Consider the following 18,738-nt stretch of genomic DNA (forward strand, 5'->3'; position numbering starts at 1 on the left):
CTACACCTCGTTTTGTGAGGTCATTCTACATAAAGGAGTTGAGCAAAAACACGGCAACACGGCGAGAAGTGCCCGCCTGAACATAAATGCAGATACTGGCCAAGCCTGCAGGTTGCACTGCTGTATCTGATGAGGAGAGTCACCTGTGCGACGTCCTCAGTACGATTCAAGTATCCGTCGTGGTCAGAACAGTGTCCTGTGTAGACGTGAGTGCGTTCGTACGTGACGAACTGTGGCTGTTCGCATGTTAGGTGCTTCCGTAACCAAGACAGCTGAAGCGTTTGCAGTTTCAAGAGGCACTGTATCGAAGATCTGTACCACATACAAGGAAGGCGGGAAAACATCATCCGGTAAATCTCAACGCGGAAGAGAGTCTGCGTTGACTGATAGTGACGCAAGATTGTTTGAAGAGGGTTGTGACGACTTATAAGTGGACGGACGGTGTCAAAGAAACTCCAGAACTAGCGAGCTCTGTCAGCACCGAAACAATACGAAGGGTAATCCATAAGCAGCGAATTACACAGCGGGCTGGAAGTTCATAACCACGCACGTCACTTAGGAAGCAGACGTGGTGCCGAAGGCAGAAAACGTGGATGATGCAGCAATGAAACACCGTCATTTGGTCGAAATCTTGTTTCACGCTGATCCAAGCTTTTGGTATACTTTACGTCGCAGGAGTGAAATGGCAGGGATTAGGCGATGATTTGGGAAGCCATGTCGTGGTAATCCATGGGAACCAAGGCTCCTCAGCATGGCCGCATTGCTTCCGAAGATTTTGACGTCATTTTGGCCGATAAGGTCCATTCCACAGTATAGTGCTTGCGCTGCAATGTTCATATTGTTTTACAAGACGACAGGGCCATTTTCACACAGCTCGCATCGTCCAGGATGGTTAGTGAAAGTGTGGATGAAGCGTCGCACTTTTGCTGGTCACCAATAATATGCAACATTCGTGACCTCCTTTGGAGAGAAGGGTGCATGATCCATAATCACATCCATCATCCTTACCCTAACTTGCCACTATTTGCAGCCAATACATAGAGAGACAGCTCCTTTATCATATAGCTACAATAGTATAGCATGTCAGAAACTGGAAGCAGTTATTCCATAAATTATCTGGGAGTAGGCATTAGGAGTGATTTCAAATGGAATGACCATATAAAAATAGTCGTCGATAAAGCATATGCCAGACTGAGATTCATTGGAAGAATCCTAAGGAAATGCAATGCAAAAACAAAGGAAGTACGTTGCACTACACTTGTTCGCCCACTGCTTGAATACTGTTCACGATCCGTACCAGTTAGGGTTGATTGAAGAGATCGAGAAGATCCAACGGAGAGCAGCGCGCTTCGTTACAGGATCATTTAGTAATCGCGAAAGTGTTACGAAGATGATAGATGAAATTCAGTGGAAGACTCTGCAAGGGAGACGCTCACTAGCTCTGTAAGGGCTTTTGTTGAAGTTTCGAGAACATACCTTCACCGAGGAGTCAAGCAGTATATCGCTCCCTCCTACGTTTATCTCGCGAAGAGACCATGAGGATAAAATCAGAGAGATTAGAGCCCACACAGAGGCGTACCGACAATCTTTCTTTCCACGAACAATACGAGATTGGAATAGAGGGGAAAACCGACAGAGGTACTCAAAGTACCCTCCTCCACACACCGTCAGATGGCTTGCGGAGTATGGCTGTATATGTAGGAGTAGATGTATTTTCCAGAACGGATAGTACAAGATTTTCTTCAAAACCATATACAACCCGGAACGAGTGGAAGTTGTCTTAAATTCCAACGGGTTTCGTAGACAATGTAATTTGTTGTTTCCACATTTTTATCCACCCCCTGTAACTCTGTACGCACACTCCCATAAATACACTCAGTTCCAGGGTAACGATGCGAAGGTTTAACCCGGGGCCCAGGCACAAAGTCTCTTGATTATCAACTACAGGCCACTTCTCCTCCATTTGCCACCCAGGTACTGGTGATGAGAATTTCTGTCATCATCAGAATTCGAACCAGACAACCTACAGTGAATGATATCTTCTACGCTAATATAAACGATGTTCCAAACTACAAGTATCCTTGCGCTCACGTATGATAATATGGCAGCAGCTCTTTCGCATACTTGGTAGAACAGATCAATAATGTATATTACGTAACGACTTCTGGTAGGATGGGTGAAATGCTACTTATCTATTCCGGAGGGTATGCGCTGCAGCGCAGAAATTGCTGTGCATAACGAAATCCGATACCGGGTCCCCGCGATTTGCGTATATTGGACTCCACAATGGGGCTACGGGGGCGGGGGAGAGGGTTTAGCATACGAATAAGAGCAGAGCTGCCACTGCTGAACCACGTGCTGTACTGGTCCGCCACTCTCATATTACAAACAGACTGCGTGACGTGATGGGGAAGATCATTTGTTTATTGATGTTGATGGTAGAATTTGTTATTGCGTAGTATCCATCCTTGCTCCAAATGACAGAACTCATTAGTACTCATAATTCAGAAACTTCTCAGGCATCTAGAACTCGTACAGAAAGCTTCTTTCTTTCGCCGTTTCCATAAATCATAAAGCCTTATTTACAATGGCCTTCCCAAAGGATTCTTCAGAAGCGCTGTCGCCCTTTGTGAAACTATATTTTGAAATATCATTGAAGTACTACGATAACCGTGAAGCATAACTCTTTCCATTTTTGTAATACACGGGCTGGTGTCACTATTTTTTCTGAAGTTTTTCTTGTGCTTGGTGTTGAAAATTCCGACCCAGTCTAGTAAGTACCATACTTTTGACGATCCGGAAAAAGACTTTCGTTGAGTTGAGATTGTGACTAATAACAGTGGCACTAAACAGTGTGAGATTTATTTAAAGACGCCATGGCTGTTAGCTTTTCTGATAGTATGATTAGTATGTGATTTATTCTGCTGTTTTGTGCACTGAATCACACTTTTGTACCACCATACGTCTCATGCGAACATGGTTTCATTCATTTGTGGATTTCTCAATGGTTAAATAATTAATAAAATACTAAACTAAAATGCTCAATGGAATTTCGGCTACGGATGTTGTTATATCTGAATAGTAATTTGATCAATGCTACTTACTTCTACGGGAGTCACCATTAGTTGAATAACGAGGATTGTAATGGATGTCCGTGATCTGCCAGAAGTAACCTGCAACAAAAAATTCGTGAACTAAAGCAGTGTGCATACGAAGCATGTGTAAGTTTAATTTACTTACAGGAATCATTTTCCTTTGGCGTACATTGAACATTGCTTGGTTTACAATGCACTTTATGTGCCATATTTTCTGACTATTACCACAAGGTATACATGTGTCGTAACGTTCCCGAAACAGCAAAACTACCATTTAACTGTTTTTTATGGTCTGATGATTCGTGGTTGATTTTCTCATAAAGCAGAAATAGCTAGCAAGTCAGACGGAGGAAAAGTGTTACCAGGTGCAAAACGCAATGTCAGGTGATATACATTTTTAAATACACATGAATATGAGTAATGTGGTGTCCGCAGACCAGTTTAGTTCAGTTATTGATACACCAATCACAGATTATACCTGACATAACTGCCAATATTACTTTATTTATTAAATTTATTTATATTATTTTAAAAATATTTAATTGCGAAAGCATTTTGGACGTTGAGTCTCTGGAAATTTGTATTTAGCTTTTCGGTTGGAAATAAGAAAATACGTGTTCCAATTTTTCCCGTAATTCAACCCCTGAGAAGGAGAAATAAAATATAGAAATACTTTAGTTATATTAAAACATTTCTAAATTCATAGGTGCTCCGATTGAAAGGTGTGTAATACATGCATGTAATCTTTTGCAACTACAGTTTAATCTGTACATCGAGGATCCAATGACGGAAATAAAAGAAAGGTTCAACAATAGGATTAAAAAAGGTGAACGGATATCGATGAGAAGATTCGCTAATGACATTGCTATACTTAGTGGAAGTGAAGAATTATTACAGAACATGTTGAATGAAATGAACAGTCTAATTAGCGCAGAATATGGTTTGAGAGTAAATCGATAGAAGATGAGAGGTATCAGTAATGTGAACAGCAAGAAACTTAAAAATCGGAACTAGTGATCACGAAGTAGAACAACTTAAAGGATTCTGGTACCTAGGCATCGAAATAACCCATGACAGAAGGAGCAAGGAGGGCATGAAAAGCAAACCGGCACTGTCAAAACGGACATTCCCGTCCAAGAGAAATCTACTAGTTCGAAACACAGGCCTTAATTTGAGGCAGAAGTTTCTGAGAACGTTTGGAGGGCAGCATTGTATGGTTGTGAAACACTGACTGCGGGAGAAACGCAACAGAAGACAATAGAAGCATTTGAGATGTCGTGTGGCAGAAGATTGTTGAGAATTAGGTCCTCTTATATGGTAAGAAATGAGGAAGGTCGCCGCAGAATCGGCGAGGAAAGGAATATATGCAAAAACTGACAAGAAGAGGGTGCAGGATGATAGGACATCTGTTAGGACATCAGGGAGTAACTTACATGGTTCTTGAGGGAGCGGTAGAGTGTAAAAACTATAGACGAACAGTGAGGTATAGTGGGTAAAAGCTACAGAGGAAGACGGACATTGGAATAAACGAAACAAATATTTGAGGAAGTTGGTTGCCAGTGGTAATCTGAGATGAAAAGGCTGAAACAAGAGAAGAATTTGTGACGGGCCCCATTAAACCAGTCAGATGACTGATGACGCAAAAATGGAGAAGTATGAGAATTGGTGTTGAGTTCAAAAGATATATGTGTTAGTGGATGAAAGTTTCTCAGCAAATATCACCACAAGAAATCAAAAGGCCGAATTATCAAAGACCTCCGATTATAGCCACCAGAATCGCCTTTTGGTCAGAGGTATGTATGTAAAATCCCATGCTTCTATAGCCCTAATTAGTGTGGAATGTTTACAAGAGAATTTTTTTCATAATGCGAGGCCACAGTCATAATATATTTCTTTAAAGTCAGTACCACCATTACACTGTTGTTTATTTACAGTGTTACAGTTACACTCACACAATCATGACTTCGGTTTCAAAGTGCCATTATCAAGTTTTTTAAATGTTATAAATTGCCTTAGATAGCACACTGTAGTATTAAAATACATTTGAAACACTTGATAATGGCACTTTGAAAATGAAATCATGATTGTGTGAGTGTAAATGGAACACTGTAAATAAACAACAGTCTAATGGCGGTGCTTACTTTAAATGAGTTTACACGATGTTGCAATTTGTGAATAACATAAAAATTCGATCAAAGAAATACAAAAAAGCCTGTGCACGCCACACGGTCTACCCATGCAAAGCAATGAGAACTAAGCTAGATTAATACTGTCGTAATAAATGTCATTCCAATACGTGAAATCTATTAACCATGTAAGTAAGGTGTCTAATGTTAAATCTTTTGTATAAAATGTGCTATTTCTGTAAAACTCATGATATGTGCACTAAGTACTACACGTAGTGCCTAGAGCCCAGTATACTCGTACTATGATATTTTAATTTTTTTATCACCTGTGGTCTAGGGGTAGCGTCTTTGATTGGTAATCAAAACGTCCTCTGTCTCGGGTTCGAAACCGGCCACCGTTTAAAGTTTGGTTAATAATCAGCATTGGCGGCCGAAGGCGGAGGAGCGGACAAAGGTTCAGGGCACTCTCGTCGTAGGGGTGGGAAACAGCCCATAAAGGCGTAAGAACAGCAATGATCAATGGCAAGAGGACACAGACGGCAATGGAAACCACTGCATTACAACACGTAACGTGTATCCATAGGACATGTGACCTGAACTGTAAAAGTGTGATGATGATCTCTCCATTGGCAAGAGATTCCGGAATAGGCTCCATTCCGATCTCCGAGAGGTGACTGCCTAGGGGGGGGGGGGGGGGGGGTGACCATGAGAAAATGATTGAAAATGATTGAATGGCCAACGACAGAATACAGTTCTACGAGTCGAAGCGTTTAATGTCAGAAGCTTCATCGTGGTAGCGTATTAAAAGGGAAATGGAAAGGCTCAATCCAGAAATAATACGTGGCAGTGAAGTGAAATGAACAGAAGACAAGGATTTCTAGTCAGATGGGTACAGGGTAATATCACTAGCAGCAGAAAATGGTATAACAGGAGTGGGATTCGTTATGAATAGGAAGGTAAGGCATAGAGTGTTTTACTGTGAACAGTTTAGTGACAGGGTTGTTCTTATGAGAATCGACAGCAAACCAACATCGACAATGATAGTTCATACATGCCAACGTCGCAAGCTGAAGATGAAGAGACAGAGAAAGAATATAACGATATTGAAAGGGTAATACAGTCCGTAAAGGGAGATGAGAATCTAATTCATTTGGGAATGGAAGGCAGTTTTAGGGGAAGAAGAAAAGCTTACGGGAGAATATGTGTGTGGGTCCGGGGATGGGAGAGGAGAGAGAGACTAAATGAATTCTGTAATAAATTTCAGGTAGTAATAGCGAATACTCTGTTCAAGAATCACAAAATGAGGAGGTACGCATGGAAAAGGCCGGATGCTACGGGAAGATATCAGTTGGATTACATCATGGTCAGACATGGTTTTCGAAATCAGATACGGAATTGTAAGGCGTATCCAGAAGTAGATTGACACGGATCACAGTGTAGCAGTGATGAAGAGTAGCTTGGAGTCTAAGCGATTAGTCACGTATAATCAATACGCCAAGAATGAATTCTCTAACGCTATAGATACATCAATAAATAATAGCTCAGTAGGAAGTCACAAAAGTTGGAAAGGAAAACATAGGTACAAAGAGGGTAACTGCGAAGAAACCATGGGTAATAGAAGGAATACTTCAGCTGATCGATGAAAGAGGAAAGTACAAGAATGTTAACGGAAACTCAGGAATACACAAATACAAGTTGCTGAGGAATGAAATAATTAGGATGTGCGGAAATGTCTGCATGATAAATGTGGAGAAATCGGAAAGGAAATGATTGTCGGAAGGACTGAATCCACATATAGGAAAGTCAAAACAGCTTTCGGTGAAATTGAAAGCAAAGATGGTAACATCTGGAGCGCAACGAGAATTCCACCGCTAAATGCTGTGGAGAGAGTGGATAAGCGGAAAGATTACAATGAAGTGCTCTATGAGGAAAACACATGTCTGATGTGATAGAAGAAGAAACAGGAGTCGGTTTAAAAGACACAGGAGACCCAATGTTAAAATATAAGAGACCTTTGGATGACTTAAGACCAAAGAAGGCAGAAGAGATGTGTAAAATTGTCAGAATTTCTAAAAATCACCGTGGGAAATGGCATCAAAGCCACTATTGCGGTGGGTGTGAGGAACATATGAGTCTGGCGACATGCCATTTGACTTTCGGAAAAATATCATCCGCATAATTCCGAAGGCTGTGAGAGATGATAAGCGCGAGAATTATGACACAATAAGCTTAACAGCTCATGCACTCAAGTTGCTGACAAGAACGAAACACAGAAGAATGGAAAAGAGAACTAGGATGTATTAGATGACGATCAGTTTGGCTTTAGGTAAGTTAAAGGCAGCAGAGAGGCAATTCTTACGTTTCGGTTGTAATGGAAGCAAAACTAAAGAAAAACCAAGACACTTTCTTAGGATTTGTCGATCAGGATAAAGCGTTCGACAGTGGAAAATGGTGTACGATGTACCAAAGTCTGAGACAAATACGGGTAAGCTCTATAGAGAGGTGGGTAATACACATTATGTACAAGAGCCAAGAGTGAATAATAAGAGTGGACGGCCAAGAAGAAAGTGCTCGTATTAAAAAGGGTGAAAGACAGGGATTTAGTCTTTCGCGCCTACTCTTCAACCTGCACATCGAAGAAGCAATGAGGGAAATAAAAGAAATGTTCAGGAGTGTGCGGTAGCAAGGTTTCTTTTGTCCTGCACCAACCTGTGAACTCGTTGCAGCAGAGCACCGATACGAAAACCGAATAGAAACCTCCCGTGCTGCAACTCTCAACTGCAACTCGCACTATTTCAAGAATCGGAAAAAGATGGAAACACTGGAATACTTCGGTAAATTATGAACCTTGATAATGTACATGTTCACTGCCGAGCCCGTGCTAATCTTAACGTAGTCATGCACAAACCCTTTCATTCACGTTAGCAAGTATATGGTAACGTATTTCCAGAAATCTGAACAACTACTGAGCACGGATTATTCTTAAATGAAAATTCTCGCCACACTATTCATTTTTATCGGTGTCTAATGCATTCGAGTTTTTAGTCACCGATCAGCTCTATATGCCACGCGGAATTACTGTTTTCTCATACACAAAATTACTTAAGAAACCGTACTTTAAAAAAAAAAAAACACAGGGATAAATATGCCTTCACTTTACAACACTTTTGAGACATGTAGCACAACTAAAACCGGCGAACTATAGCTTCCTTCGGAGCTCGTACTACATAAGAAACGGCCATTGAAAGGCTGGGCCCCGACTGCTTACACTGCTGTAAGCATTTGCTACCGCCAAGAGAAAAGACTCGCGAAGCATATCTGTTCTGATTGGTCAGTTTTCTTTAAGACCAATAGAAAAAAATTATTCTGCCGCGTTAGTCCGAGATTTTTATGAGTAACCAATTAACAAACAACACACTTTAGGACTGTTCTTTTCCGAAATAAATATTTAACATTCTGATATTTTTTTATACTTTACGTTATCAACTGTTTTCATTTGCACTCTAATTAGATTTCCTTTTGCCATAAATTTACAGAGCTCATCATGATACAAAATTCCCCGTCGTCTTCATTCACACTGTTTTAAAATTTTCTCACGCTAATTCGTACAGTGTTTTATCAGTAGATCAATGTTCTACAAATTTACTTTGGACGACATTCACCCACCATTCACAGTAATAAAATGATATAAGACTGTAAAAACATAAATAAACAAAAACGTCTTCAAGAAATAAACTGAACAATTCACAAAAATATTCTCTTGATCTGTTTCTTGAATGACTCTGTGCGCTACTGTATTCTGGTGGGTGAAAATTAGAACTACGTACTCGACTGAACCCGCTGTGCACCAATGAGTCACTTTCCCGAAACGCAGCCTATAGACAGAACCGATACAAGGCGCCACGCCTCGAGTGTATTTAAATTTCAAATTGAAATGTTGTCAATGATGCGACTTGCTGATGACTTTGATAACCTGAGTGAAAGCGAAGAAGAATTACATGATCTGCTGAATGGAATGAAGAGTCTAATGAGTACAGAATATGAACTCAGAGTAAATCGAACAGAGACGAAAGTAATGAGATGTAATAGATATGAGAACAGCGAGAAATTTAAAATCATGATTGATGGTCACGAAGTAGATGAAGTTAGGGAATTCTGCTACCTAGGCGGTGAAATAAACAATGACAGACGGATCAAGGAGGACATCAAAGTCAGACTAGCAATGGCAAAAAGGGCATTCCTGGCCAAGAGAAGTCTACATTATCAAATATCAGCCTCAATTTGATGAGGAAAATTTCTGATAATGTACGTCGGGAGTACAGCATTGCATGGTAGTGAAATATGGACTGTGGGAAAACCTGAACAGAGGAGAATCGAAGCATTTTAGATGTGGTGATACTGACGAATGTTAAAAATTAGGTTGACTGATAAGTAAGGAATGAGGACGTTCTGTGCTGAATCGGTAGAGGAAAGGAATATGTGGAAAACATGGACAAGGAGAAGGGACAGGATGATAGCACATCTGTTAAGACATCATGGTATGACCTCCATGGTACTAGAGGGAGCTGTAGAGGGCAAAATCTGTAGAGGAAGTAGGAGATAGGAATACATCCAGCAAATAAGTGAGGACGTAGGTTTGCAAGTGCTACTCTGAGTTGAAGAGGTCGGCACTGGAGCGGAATTCGTGGAGGGCCTCTTCAAACCAGTCAGAAGACTGATGACCCCCCTCCCCCCACAAAAAAATTATAAGGCAATTTAGATAAATTTTTAAATGTATACCCTGAACTAACTTCAACTGTAGTTCCTCAACCTACAAACAAAATGTAACTCTGATCATTGAGACAAGTTTCCGATGTAAAGAAGCATGTTAGTCGGGAACATGATGGATACTGGGCTGTTTTGGTGCAATATGCAAAGAAAAAGTATTTGTGGCATGACTAAAAATGCACATGTAGCAAGTAATATGTCGTAAACGTACAACTCAAGAGGTGTGATAGCTAAATTGTTAATTTGCACAGAGCATCTGCAACATCCAAATTTGAGTCGATTGTTTAACGATGTACTTATTGGAGACTAACAAGGGAACCTCCCCATCTCACCCCACTCAGATTTAGTTATAAGTTGGCACAGTGGCTAGGCCTTGAAAAACTGAACACAGATCAATCGAGAAAACAGGAAGACGTTGTGTGGAACTATGAAAAAATAAGCAAAAATACAAACTGAGTAGTCCATGGGCAACCTAAGTAACATCAAGGATGATGTGAGCTCAGGAGCGCCGTGGTCCCGTGGTTAGCGTGAGCAGCTGTGGAACGAGAGGTCCTTGGTTTAAGTCTTCCCTCGAGTGAAATGTTTAATTTTTTATTTTCAGACAATTAACAGAGTTCAGGCACTCACACATAATCAACTTCGCTCTCGAAAATTCCTGTTTTCTCGACTGATCTGTGTTGAGTTTTTCAAGGCCTATCCACTGTGCCAACTTATAACTAAATCTGAGGGGCGTGCGATAGGGAGTTTCCCTTGTAAGTACGTATTACGTCAACTGAAGGTAGCTGAAAGCCTTCAACATGTTCTTCGTAAACAAATGTATAAAAAATTTTAGAGGTTTAAGAATTTCTTATAATAAATTCTCAAATGAAGTGAACTTCATAATAATGAATGACGTAATTCCACTTCGCTAATAGTGACATTTGGATGTGTCTGAGAAAGTGGAGGACGTTTGGCTAATCTGCTTGCGGATTACATTCATAACTTTATTTTAATTTTGTTCAATAAAAGGTTTACCGCTCCATGTAGCACATAAAAACACTAGTGCTCTGCCAATGTCTTTCGTTTTATAGGCAATGTGACTAGCTGCCGACTGTGTTTTGTTTCTGTGGTGCCAGTGGCAAATGTTTTGAATGAGAAAAATTCACCTACTTATATTTTTCATCGTTCATCAATTCTCGTTACCACCACCATCATCCAAGTTTTCTGTTTCCAAACATAAACATAAACTTCAGTTATGAATGTTCTCCTGCCATCCTTCTACGATTCTGATACGTCTCATGCGAAATGAACTTTTTACAATAAAATTCTTGTTGTAACTGAATCGGTACGTGGATGGTCATTCGTCATTCTTTTGATCTCTTCTTGAAAATCGGTAAAATCATCACTCGCTGTCTCCAGGACTTACATTCGGCGTTCACCCATACTGCCCAGCACTCATTTCTCCCGTGCTTTCAATACAGTTATTGTTATATTTTCTTACGGAAAACTGGAGATACGAACAGTAATCCTTTACAACTTCCGAGAACACGAAAATTAACACGATCCCTTGTACCACATCATTTTCTCAAGGGTTACAAACTTACCTAAATTTTAATGGTACATAAATTACACATTCGGCCCAACGGTGAATACTGCCGTAATTTTTATAAGACTATCTCCATTCGTGAAATGCTGCCTCCAGAGCTAAATTGTGTGCAACAACCGTGAACAATACGATACCATATGACACGATACGATATTGCTCCGCCTGTGTTGTTCAATAGTGCGATGTAATGTTCCTACGGACATCCATACATGTTCAATGGAACATTGCATCGTACTTTTGATTAACACAGGTGCAGCAATATCGTATTTATCCACCCACAACGGGCAGGCGACTTCCAATTATAATTTCTCCCTGTGCGGGAATGTACACAATGAACGCACGAGCGCAGGTTGTGAGCACGTGTTTGACGACATATATAAGTGTGGCGACCGCTCGCGATAGCTGGAAAATCCGCGTTCGTCTCAAGGTCCAGTACAAATTTTCAGTTTCTTCATTCCACTGTACAGTAGATGGTTGCCTGTATTTGCAACTGTGAATACAGTCCCCGTATACTGTGAGTGATGGTTCACATGCAGTGTGTCTTGAGTTGTGATTATAATATTCCTTTTCTAAAAAGGGAGGTTTATCCGAAGTGCTGTGCTGTAAGACTCCTGAAAACGAAATGTCCTACAGATAGCTATCCCTAATATTCCTCACCTATGCATCTACGCCTTCTGAAAGACACAGAAAATTTACCCACTTTCCAAAAAAGCGGTCCTTGTGACAGAATTTAAGAGATGAATTGGACTAATTGTGTGACATATTAAGAGTAGACTTCAACAGCAATACAATAACTTATGCTGACGCTAGAAACAGTCGATGTAATATGTGAGTTTTATTGATGGTCTTCGGAAAATTTCTGTGCCAGGAAAATATATCTTGAAAATGATTTTCGTGGCCTGGTGAAACCGCTTAAATTTATTGGAAAACTCTGAGAATTTGATTTTTACATTCTCGCGTACAATTATTTTAGTTTTTAAGTTCAAAGCGTGTCTGGGAGATTGCGAAACACTACAACTTTGCTGCTTCCCGAAGAATTCGGCGGACGAGAGGCCCACATGTGAGGTAACACATTTCCCGAGAAGCTCTTCCAGAAGATGTCTAGTCTTGTTAGCTGTGTGCGCAGCTTGTAGACACCATGAGTAGTTGTTTCTGTCTTCCTGTCAATGAAATCGTTGATCATTCAACAAAAATGTTCACTGAGCACGGTTTCTTCAAAGGATGAAGGTCCAGTAATCCGCCGTCTCGATATTGCTACACACATCCCCATTCTCTGATCATGCCATAGCGTTTCAAGCATAGCATGAGGATTCTCCGTCGACCATAATAATAGATGTAAAGCATTTGCAGAAATGGATTGGCTTTTCACAATTCACATCTTTGAACTCCTTCACTGCTGCCACTTTATACGGGAACCGTTTAAATGTCTAACTCCCATACGTGCGGGTTCCTTTTCTTGTGCCAGCTTCCTCAGTGATTTAGCCGGGCTCTGCTGAAGAGTCAGAAATATACACCAATTTATTTTCGTTTAGTTTAGGTGGTCTTCCAGTTCGTTGGGTAACTACCACTGAGTCTGTCTCTCGAAATTCCTCAATAAGTTGACCCAAACGCACTGTGATGAGGTACAGTTAACAGTAGTAATTTTTCAACAAATTCCTCCTGCACTAAATCTGCACCTTTATCGCCCTGTCGAAACACAGGTGCAACAAGAGAAATATGTTCCTTAGTTGAAATCGGCATAAGTTAGAAACAAATGGAACATCTAAACATCACAAATCATATTCAATGGCTTTCATCAACTGAAACAAACAGTTAAATGTCTCGCAACAGTAGACGATGAGAAAACAATCGCATAACTAAGAAAAATCAGTACCGTCAAGTTCTTTTTTGCCAGCTTTGCTTCGAATCACCTGCGTAATGTATACACGTAGTCCTTAATCCAGTGCACAGCGACTTTCTGGGAATACTGAAGTATTAACCATTATCATTAATAAAACGCATATATGAAAGGAAATACACAGTTATTCCTATCAACAGGTAGATGTGTCAAATCGTGTAAGAGAAAGGAATAACATTGTCTGATGACATCTTTACCCACTTCAGTACAGCAGTCATAGTCTCGAGCAGCATTATTTATTTTGACCAAGCAGATGTTTTATATGGTGTGTGTGACAGGAACACTATCGTTCAAATGGTTCAAATGGCTCAGAGCACTATGGGACTTAACATCTATGGTCATCAGTCCCCTAGAGCTTAGAACTACTTAAACCTAACTAACCTAAGGATAGCACACAACACCCAGCCATCACGAGGCAGAGAAAATCCCTGATCCCGCCGGGAATCGAACCCGGGAACCCGGGCGTGGGAAGCGAGAACGCAACCGCACGACCACGAGATGCGGGCCACTATCGTTCCCCAACAGATTAACACATCTCAGACAGCATTCACAATCTTGTGCAGCATTATTTATTTTTGACCTTTTAGCCTTACAACTGGCTGCATGTTGCCTTACATCTTTCCCTGTCTCCTACGAATATTTTCCGACAGTTTTAAAACCTTAATAAATATTTCCTCAAATTCAGATGGCTCTGAGCACTATGGGACTTAATTTCTGAGGTCATCAGTCCCCTAGAATCTAGGACTACTTAAACCTAACTAACCTAAGGAGATCACAGACGTCCTTGCCCGAGGCAGGATTCCAACCTGCGCCCGTAGCGGTCACGCGGTTCCAGACTGATGCGCCTAGAATCGCTCGGCCACCCCGGCCGGCAATATTTCCTCATTATAATGTTGTAGTACTCCAGAGGAAATGTTGCGACTAACGTCTTCGCTTGGTCTTGATTGTAGTCTGTGAATGATAATTTCTAATTACATAGTAGTTATTAGTTTGAAAACATGACAATCGACGTGTATTTTCGGGGAATCCTATTCAGTAGTTGTGGTGTCAGGCAAATAGCTCCAAAACTCCTGCTGTCTTTCACCTATTCAGAAATAAATGTCCTGTGACAGTCACATGAAATATTGTTTTATGGGCCAAATAAACATTTTCCTATGATGTTATCTACTTCAGCACTTTCATTTTCCTTATAGCTTCGAGCAAGTGTTTCATTATTCGTTGAATTTCTTTCTCCTATTCAACCTAAGCAATTCATCAACTACCAAGTGTTGTACATCGTTAAGTAAACTTGTATCGAGGATTCTGTGGAGTCGAAATTGTTAAATTGTCACATTTGTATTTTATCAAAACAGGAACAATGTAAAAATAGGAAAGCAATTATTACAAAACTGTAACATCTAGTAGCAAATTTGTGACCGGTATTTTTAAAATATTGCAGAAATGTCTAAAAGTAAATAATTTACCCTGCTGGTATGTCTAGACACTGGATGGAAGAATGGTTTGCTGCCACTAGAGTTTCGTAGCACTCATCATACACTTCAGACGAACGTTGTTTCAGCAATGGACGAACAGTTCCGTTTTTAGTTAATCTGTGTGCACTGGCCTTTCACTGATTGCCACATTGACTTCATTGTTGCTGTTGTATGTCTTTCTGTCTTATGTTGATAATTTCATCTCTCAAAATGGTTCAAATGGCTCTGAGCACTAAGAGTTAACATCTGAGGTCATCAGTCCCCTAGAACTTAGAATTACTTAAACCTGACTAACCTAAGGACATAACACACATCAATGCCCGAAGCAGGATTCGAACCTGCGACCGTAGCGGTCTCGCGGTTCCCAACTGAAGCGCCTAGAACCGCTCGGCCACACCGGCCGGCAATTTCATCTCCCCAAACTTACTATACGCAAACTCTTTGTTAATCTATTCTTGAAGGGATTTCCTCCTCACTGTTGCCGCCAGTGTTCTGTTATCTCTTAGCATAGACAATATTAAACGGTTCCAAATACTCTCTGTCTCTTTAGACTGTCTATGTTGCTTACCTACCCACTCAACAAATTGTTAAAATCACTGAGTAGCACAATGCTCAAAATATTTTCAGTCTCGACTACTGCAGACTTTCCGTGGTTCCAGTTGCGCCTAATGCCACGCTCTAGGAACACAGATTTAAAAACCTTCCTCTGTTCTGTGTGAATATTTTATGGCATAAATCACTTTTGCAAAAGGGAACGTTCTATACCAACTCTCTTAAGAAGATTATCTCGCGTCAACCACAAAGTGCAATATTCCCACTTTTCTCGCGATTGATTGATTCACATATCAGCTACGTCATGTGTGAGCAGAATTAGTGGTGTTGAAATGAACAATATGAGACTGCAAGACAAGCGAGGCATAACGCTTTTCACAGTGTTAGATGACTACCTCTTTCTGAAGATTGTGTATAGTGCCGTAGGAAAGCAATGTACCAGTAGCCTGAAGTACAGGTTTTTCGTGTTAAACATACAATAATATGAGATGTAATGGTTTCAGAAGTAATTGAGATATTTATTGACGGTATGTTTTACAAAAATTTAACTCTAATACTCTGTGAAATGCGCACCGTTAGTGGGGAGACAAACGTCTTAACTGTATGTCACTTCTCTCCAAATGTTTTTCAGCATTTTAGGCGTAACATTTACGACAGCTGCACGAATGCAGTGGTGCAGATCTGATAGGTGTAGTATGATTACTGATAAATCCCCACTGAAAAAATGTCAAGTGGTGTAATGCCTGGGCTTCTAGGGGACGAAGCAAGTGATGGACTACCTCAACAAATCCAGCGATCTGGGAACTCGAGATCCAAGAAATCCCTCGGAGTGGAGCCGGAAAGGCACGATGCGCCATCTTGTTGAAATATCACGTCATGAGGAAGTTGTGGCACAGAATTCAACTCCAAAATCTCACGTTGTTGCATTAACTGTAGGCTCCGCGAAGAAGAAAGGGCCTATAACCTTGTCCTGCAACAATCCACGCCACAAATTCGCTTTCGGAGACTTCTTTCATACGCTACCTTCGAAGATAGGGGGGGGTGGGAGGGGGGTGTATTCAGTTTCCATGTACAGCAACTGTCGTATCGTAACGGAAATGTGGAATGTAGTCTCATCAGACGAAGTCGAGGAATGCCTCGTTTTCATCCATTTTGAGAGAATTGTCTCCGTGGTTGCCTTCCACCACGACCTCTCCTCAGGCTTCATTCTATGACGAAGCTACAATTTGTACTCCCGTTTGCGCAACCTTTTATGGCCGCCGTCGTTTACTGTCGAAAGGGGTCATTGTAACTGCCTACCTGCTTGTTGGATTGACTTACCAGGTCTTCAATGGAAGGACACACGGATTACTTTAACAGCAGCCTCTATAACTTCATGCTTCGCGAGGGAGCCCTACGTCCAAAGCAGACTCCCAGTTTTCCCGAAGCCTCTTGTTCAATTTCTTGACTGTTAGGTAAATGGAACTATCGTCAGTCGGTCGCCATCCCTACTCTCGCCGAAAGTGACGTCGTAGCAGTGTAAAAACCTCATTTCCAGCTTGATAAGACTTTTGATGCAGAGTTGAATCTTTAGGTTGGAAAACGAGGATTTACGACCCATGTTCCTCCTATAATGTAGGCGGTGGAGATGCTGAAGATGTTTTGACTTCAGGTCTATTGCAAACCCGTTAGGTTGTTCTCAGAAACTTTTCAGGTATATTTTGATGTTCCCGATAACAGAGAACAGAATTGTTAGCTCTATTGCTCTTCGATAATGATTCCACACAATTAGTTATACAAATCAATCCTTTTTCTCCTTCGTTGGCACCTAGTTGTTGCCATATTACTTTCATTGCAACTACATTGTAGCAGTCTAAATGTTTATTGTATTGTGTACGAGGGTTATTCGGAAAGTAAGGGACGATCAGTCGCGAAATGGAAACCACAGTGAAAATCCGATGAAGTTATGCACACCTGTGTTGGGCAGTGTCTCTAGTATGCCCGTATATCGCGTTACGTCGTTATTTTTAGTTCTGAGCACACAGGGAGCACAAAAAGATACCTAGAACAATAGTGCCTAGGGCCAAGTACGAGGGCCTGGTGCGAAATTTCGCCTGAAGCTATGCAGCCAGCATTACATAACTGTTGTGTGTTTTCTTCTTCAAGACAATTCTCAGCCGCATTCTGCAGGGGCAATGAAGATGATTCTGCATCGTTTTCAGTCAAAAATGTTTGATTATCCACAATACAGCCCGTAATTGTCCCCCTCTGAGTTTCATCTCTGTTCACATGAACCGTTGGCTATGAAGACAACAGTTTGGCACAGACAACGAGCTGTAGGCCAGCCTAGAGTATTGGCGGAAAGCACACGCGGCTGCCTTCTATAACGAGGGTATTGGAAAATTGCTACAACGTTACGACAAAAGTCTAAGTTGCATCGGCGACTATGGGGATAAGTAGCTGGAAGTTGTAGCTAACTGTTTCAAGTAAAACAGTTTTATTTTCCGTGTTGTTTTCATTTCGTAACCTGTCGTTCCTTACTTTCCAAACAGCCCTCGTATTTCGGGAATTGCGATATACGAAAAATGTATGTAGAAAGAAATGATCACGGTTGACAATGCTTCGAAAGAAAGTAACCGAAACAAACAGTAATTTAACTATAATACACAACACACAAAACATGTAAAGTAAGTGGTTAAATATCAAATTTAGCGCAAATCAAATTTCAGAAGAAGAGTCCAAGACAGAAACTGTTGTTTAAATGATAACATCTTCACTAACAAAAGTGTAACAATTTTCTGTGCCCTGTTCGCAAAAAGATTAAATTTTGCATTCGTTCTTGTTTGTTGCACGAACAGAACTTTGGATAGTCCTCCAGTGGTGCATGGAGCATATTGGATGGAAAGCTGCGTGATTTAATTCCATGTACGCAATCACTGTTATGTTTTCCCTTCGTTCATACCTGCACAGACTTCACATAATACGCTGATGCATCTTGAAGCAGAATACATGGAGCCTAATAGTGTCTGCGGCCTAGCATTGTTCACAGGGAGGTCTTTTGTGCACCCTCACAGAAGTAACAAAACGAAATACATCTTTGAGACAGGTGTGATAAGACCATTTTTATTCTATGTACACATAAATGATTTGGTGGACAGTGTGGGGAGCCTGCTGATGATGCTGGGATTGGGGGGGGGGGGGGGTTGGTACGGCAAGGCGTCGAAGTTGATGACTTAGACAACATTTATAGTTCGTGTGATGAATG

At 40.9% G+C, this 18,738-nt stretch overlaps 1 protein-coding gene across 1 annotated transcript in view; it reads right to left on the reverse strand.

Moving 5' to 3' along the window:
* The window catches only part of LOC124624573 (acid sphingomyelinase-like phosphodiesterase 3a), a 1,195,211-nt gene that overhangs the window by 122,399 nt on the left and 1,054,074 nt on the right, over nucleotides 1–18,738 (reverse strand). Inside the window, exon 4 of the mRNA XM_047149115.1 lies at nucleotides 3,105–3,173. Within this exon, the coding sequence (XP_047005071.1) occupies nucleotides 3,105–3,173 (69 nt within the window). The remainder of the gene's footprint in view (nucleotides 1–3,104; nucleotides 3,174–18,738) is intronic.

Source organism: Schistocerca americana, chromosome 1 (genome assembly GCF_021461395.2).
Source record: "Schistocerca americana isolate TAMUIC-IGC-003095 chromosome 1, iqSchAmer2.1, whole genome shotgun sequence".
In the NCBI taxonomy this organism is placed as follows: domain Eukaryota; kingdom Metazoa; phylum Arthropoda; class Insecta; order Orthoptera; family Acrididae; genus Schistocerca; species Schistocerca americana.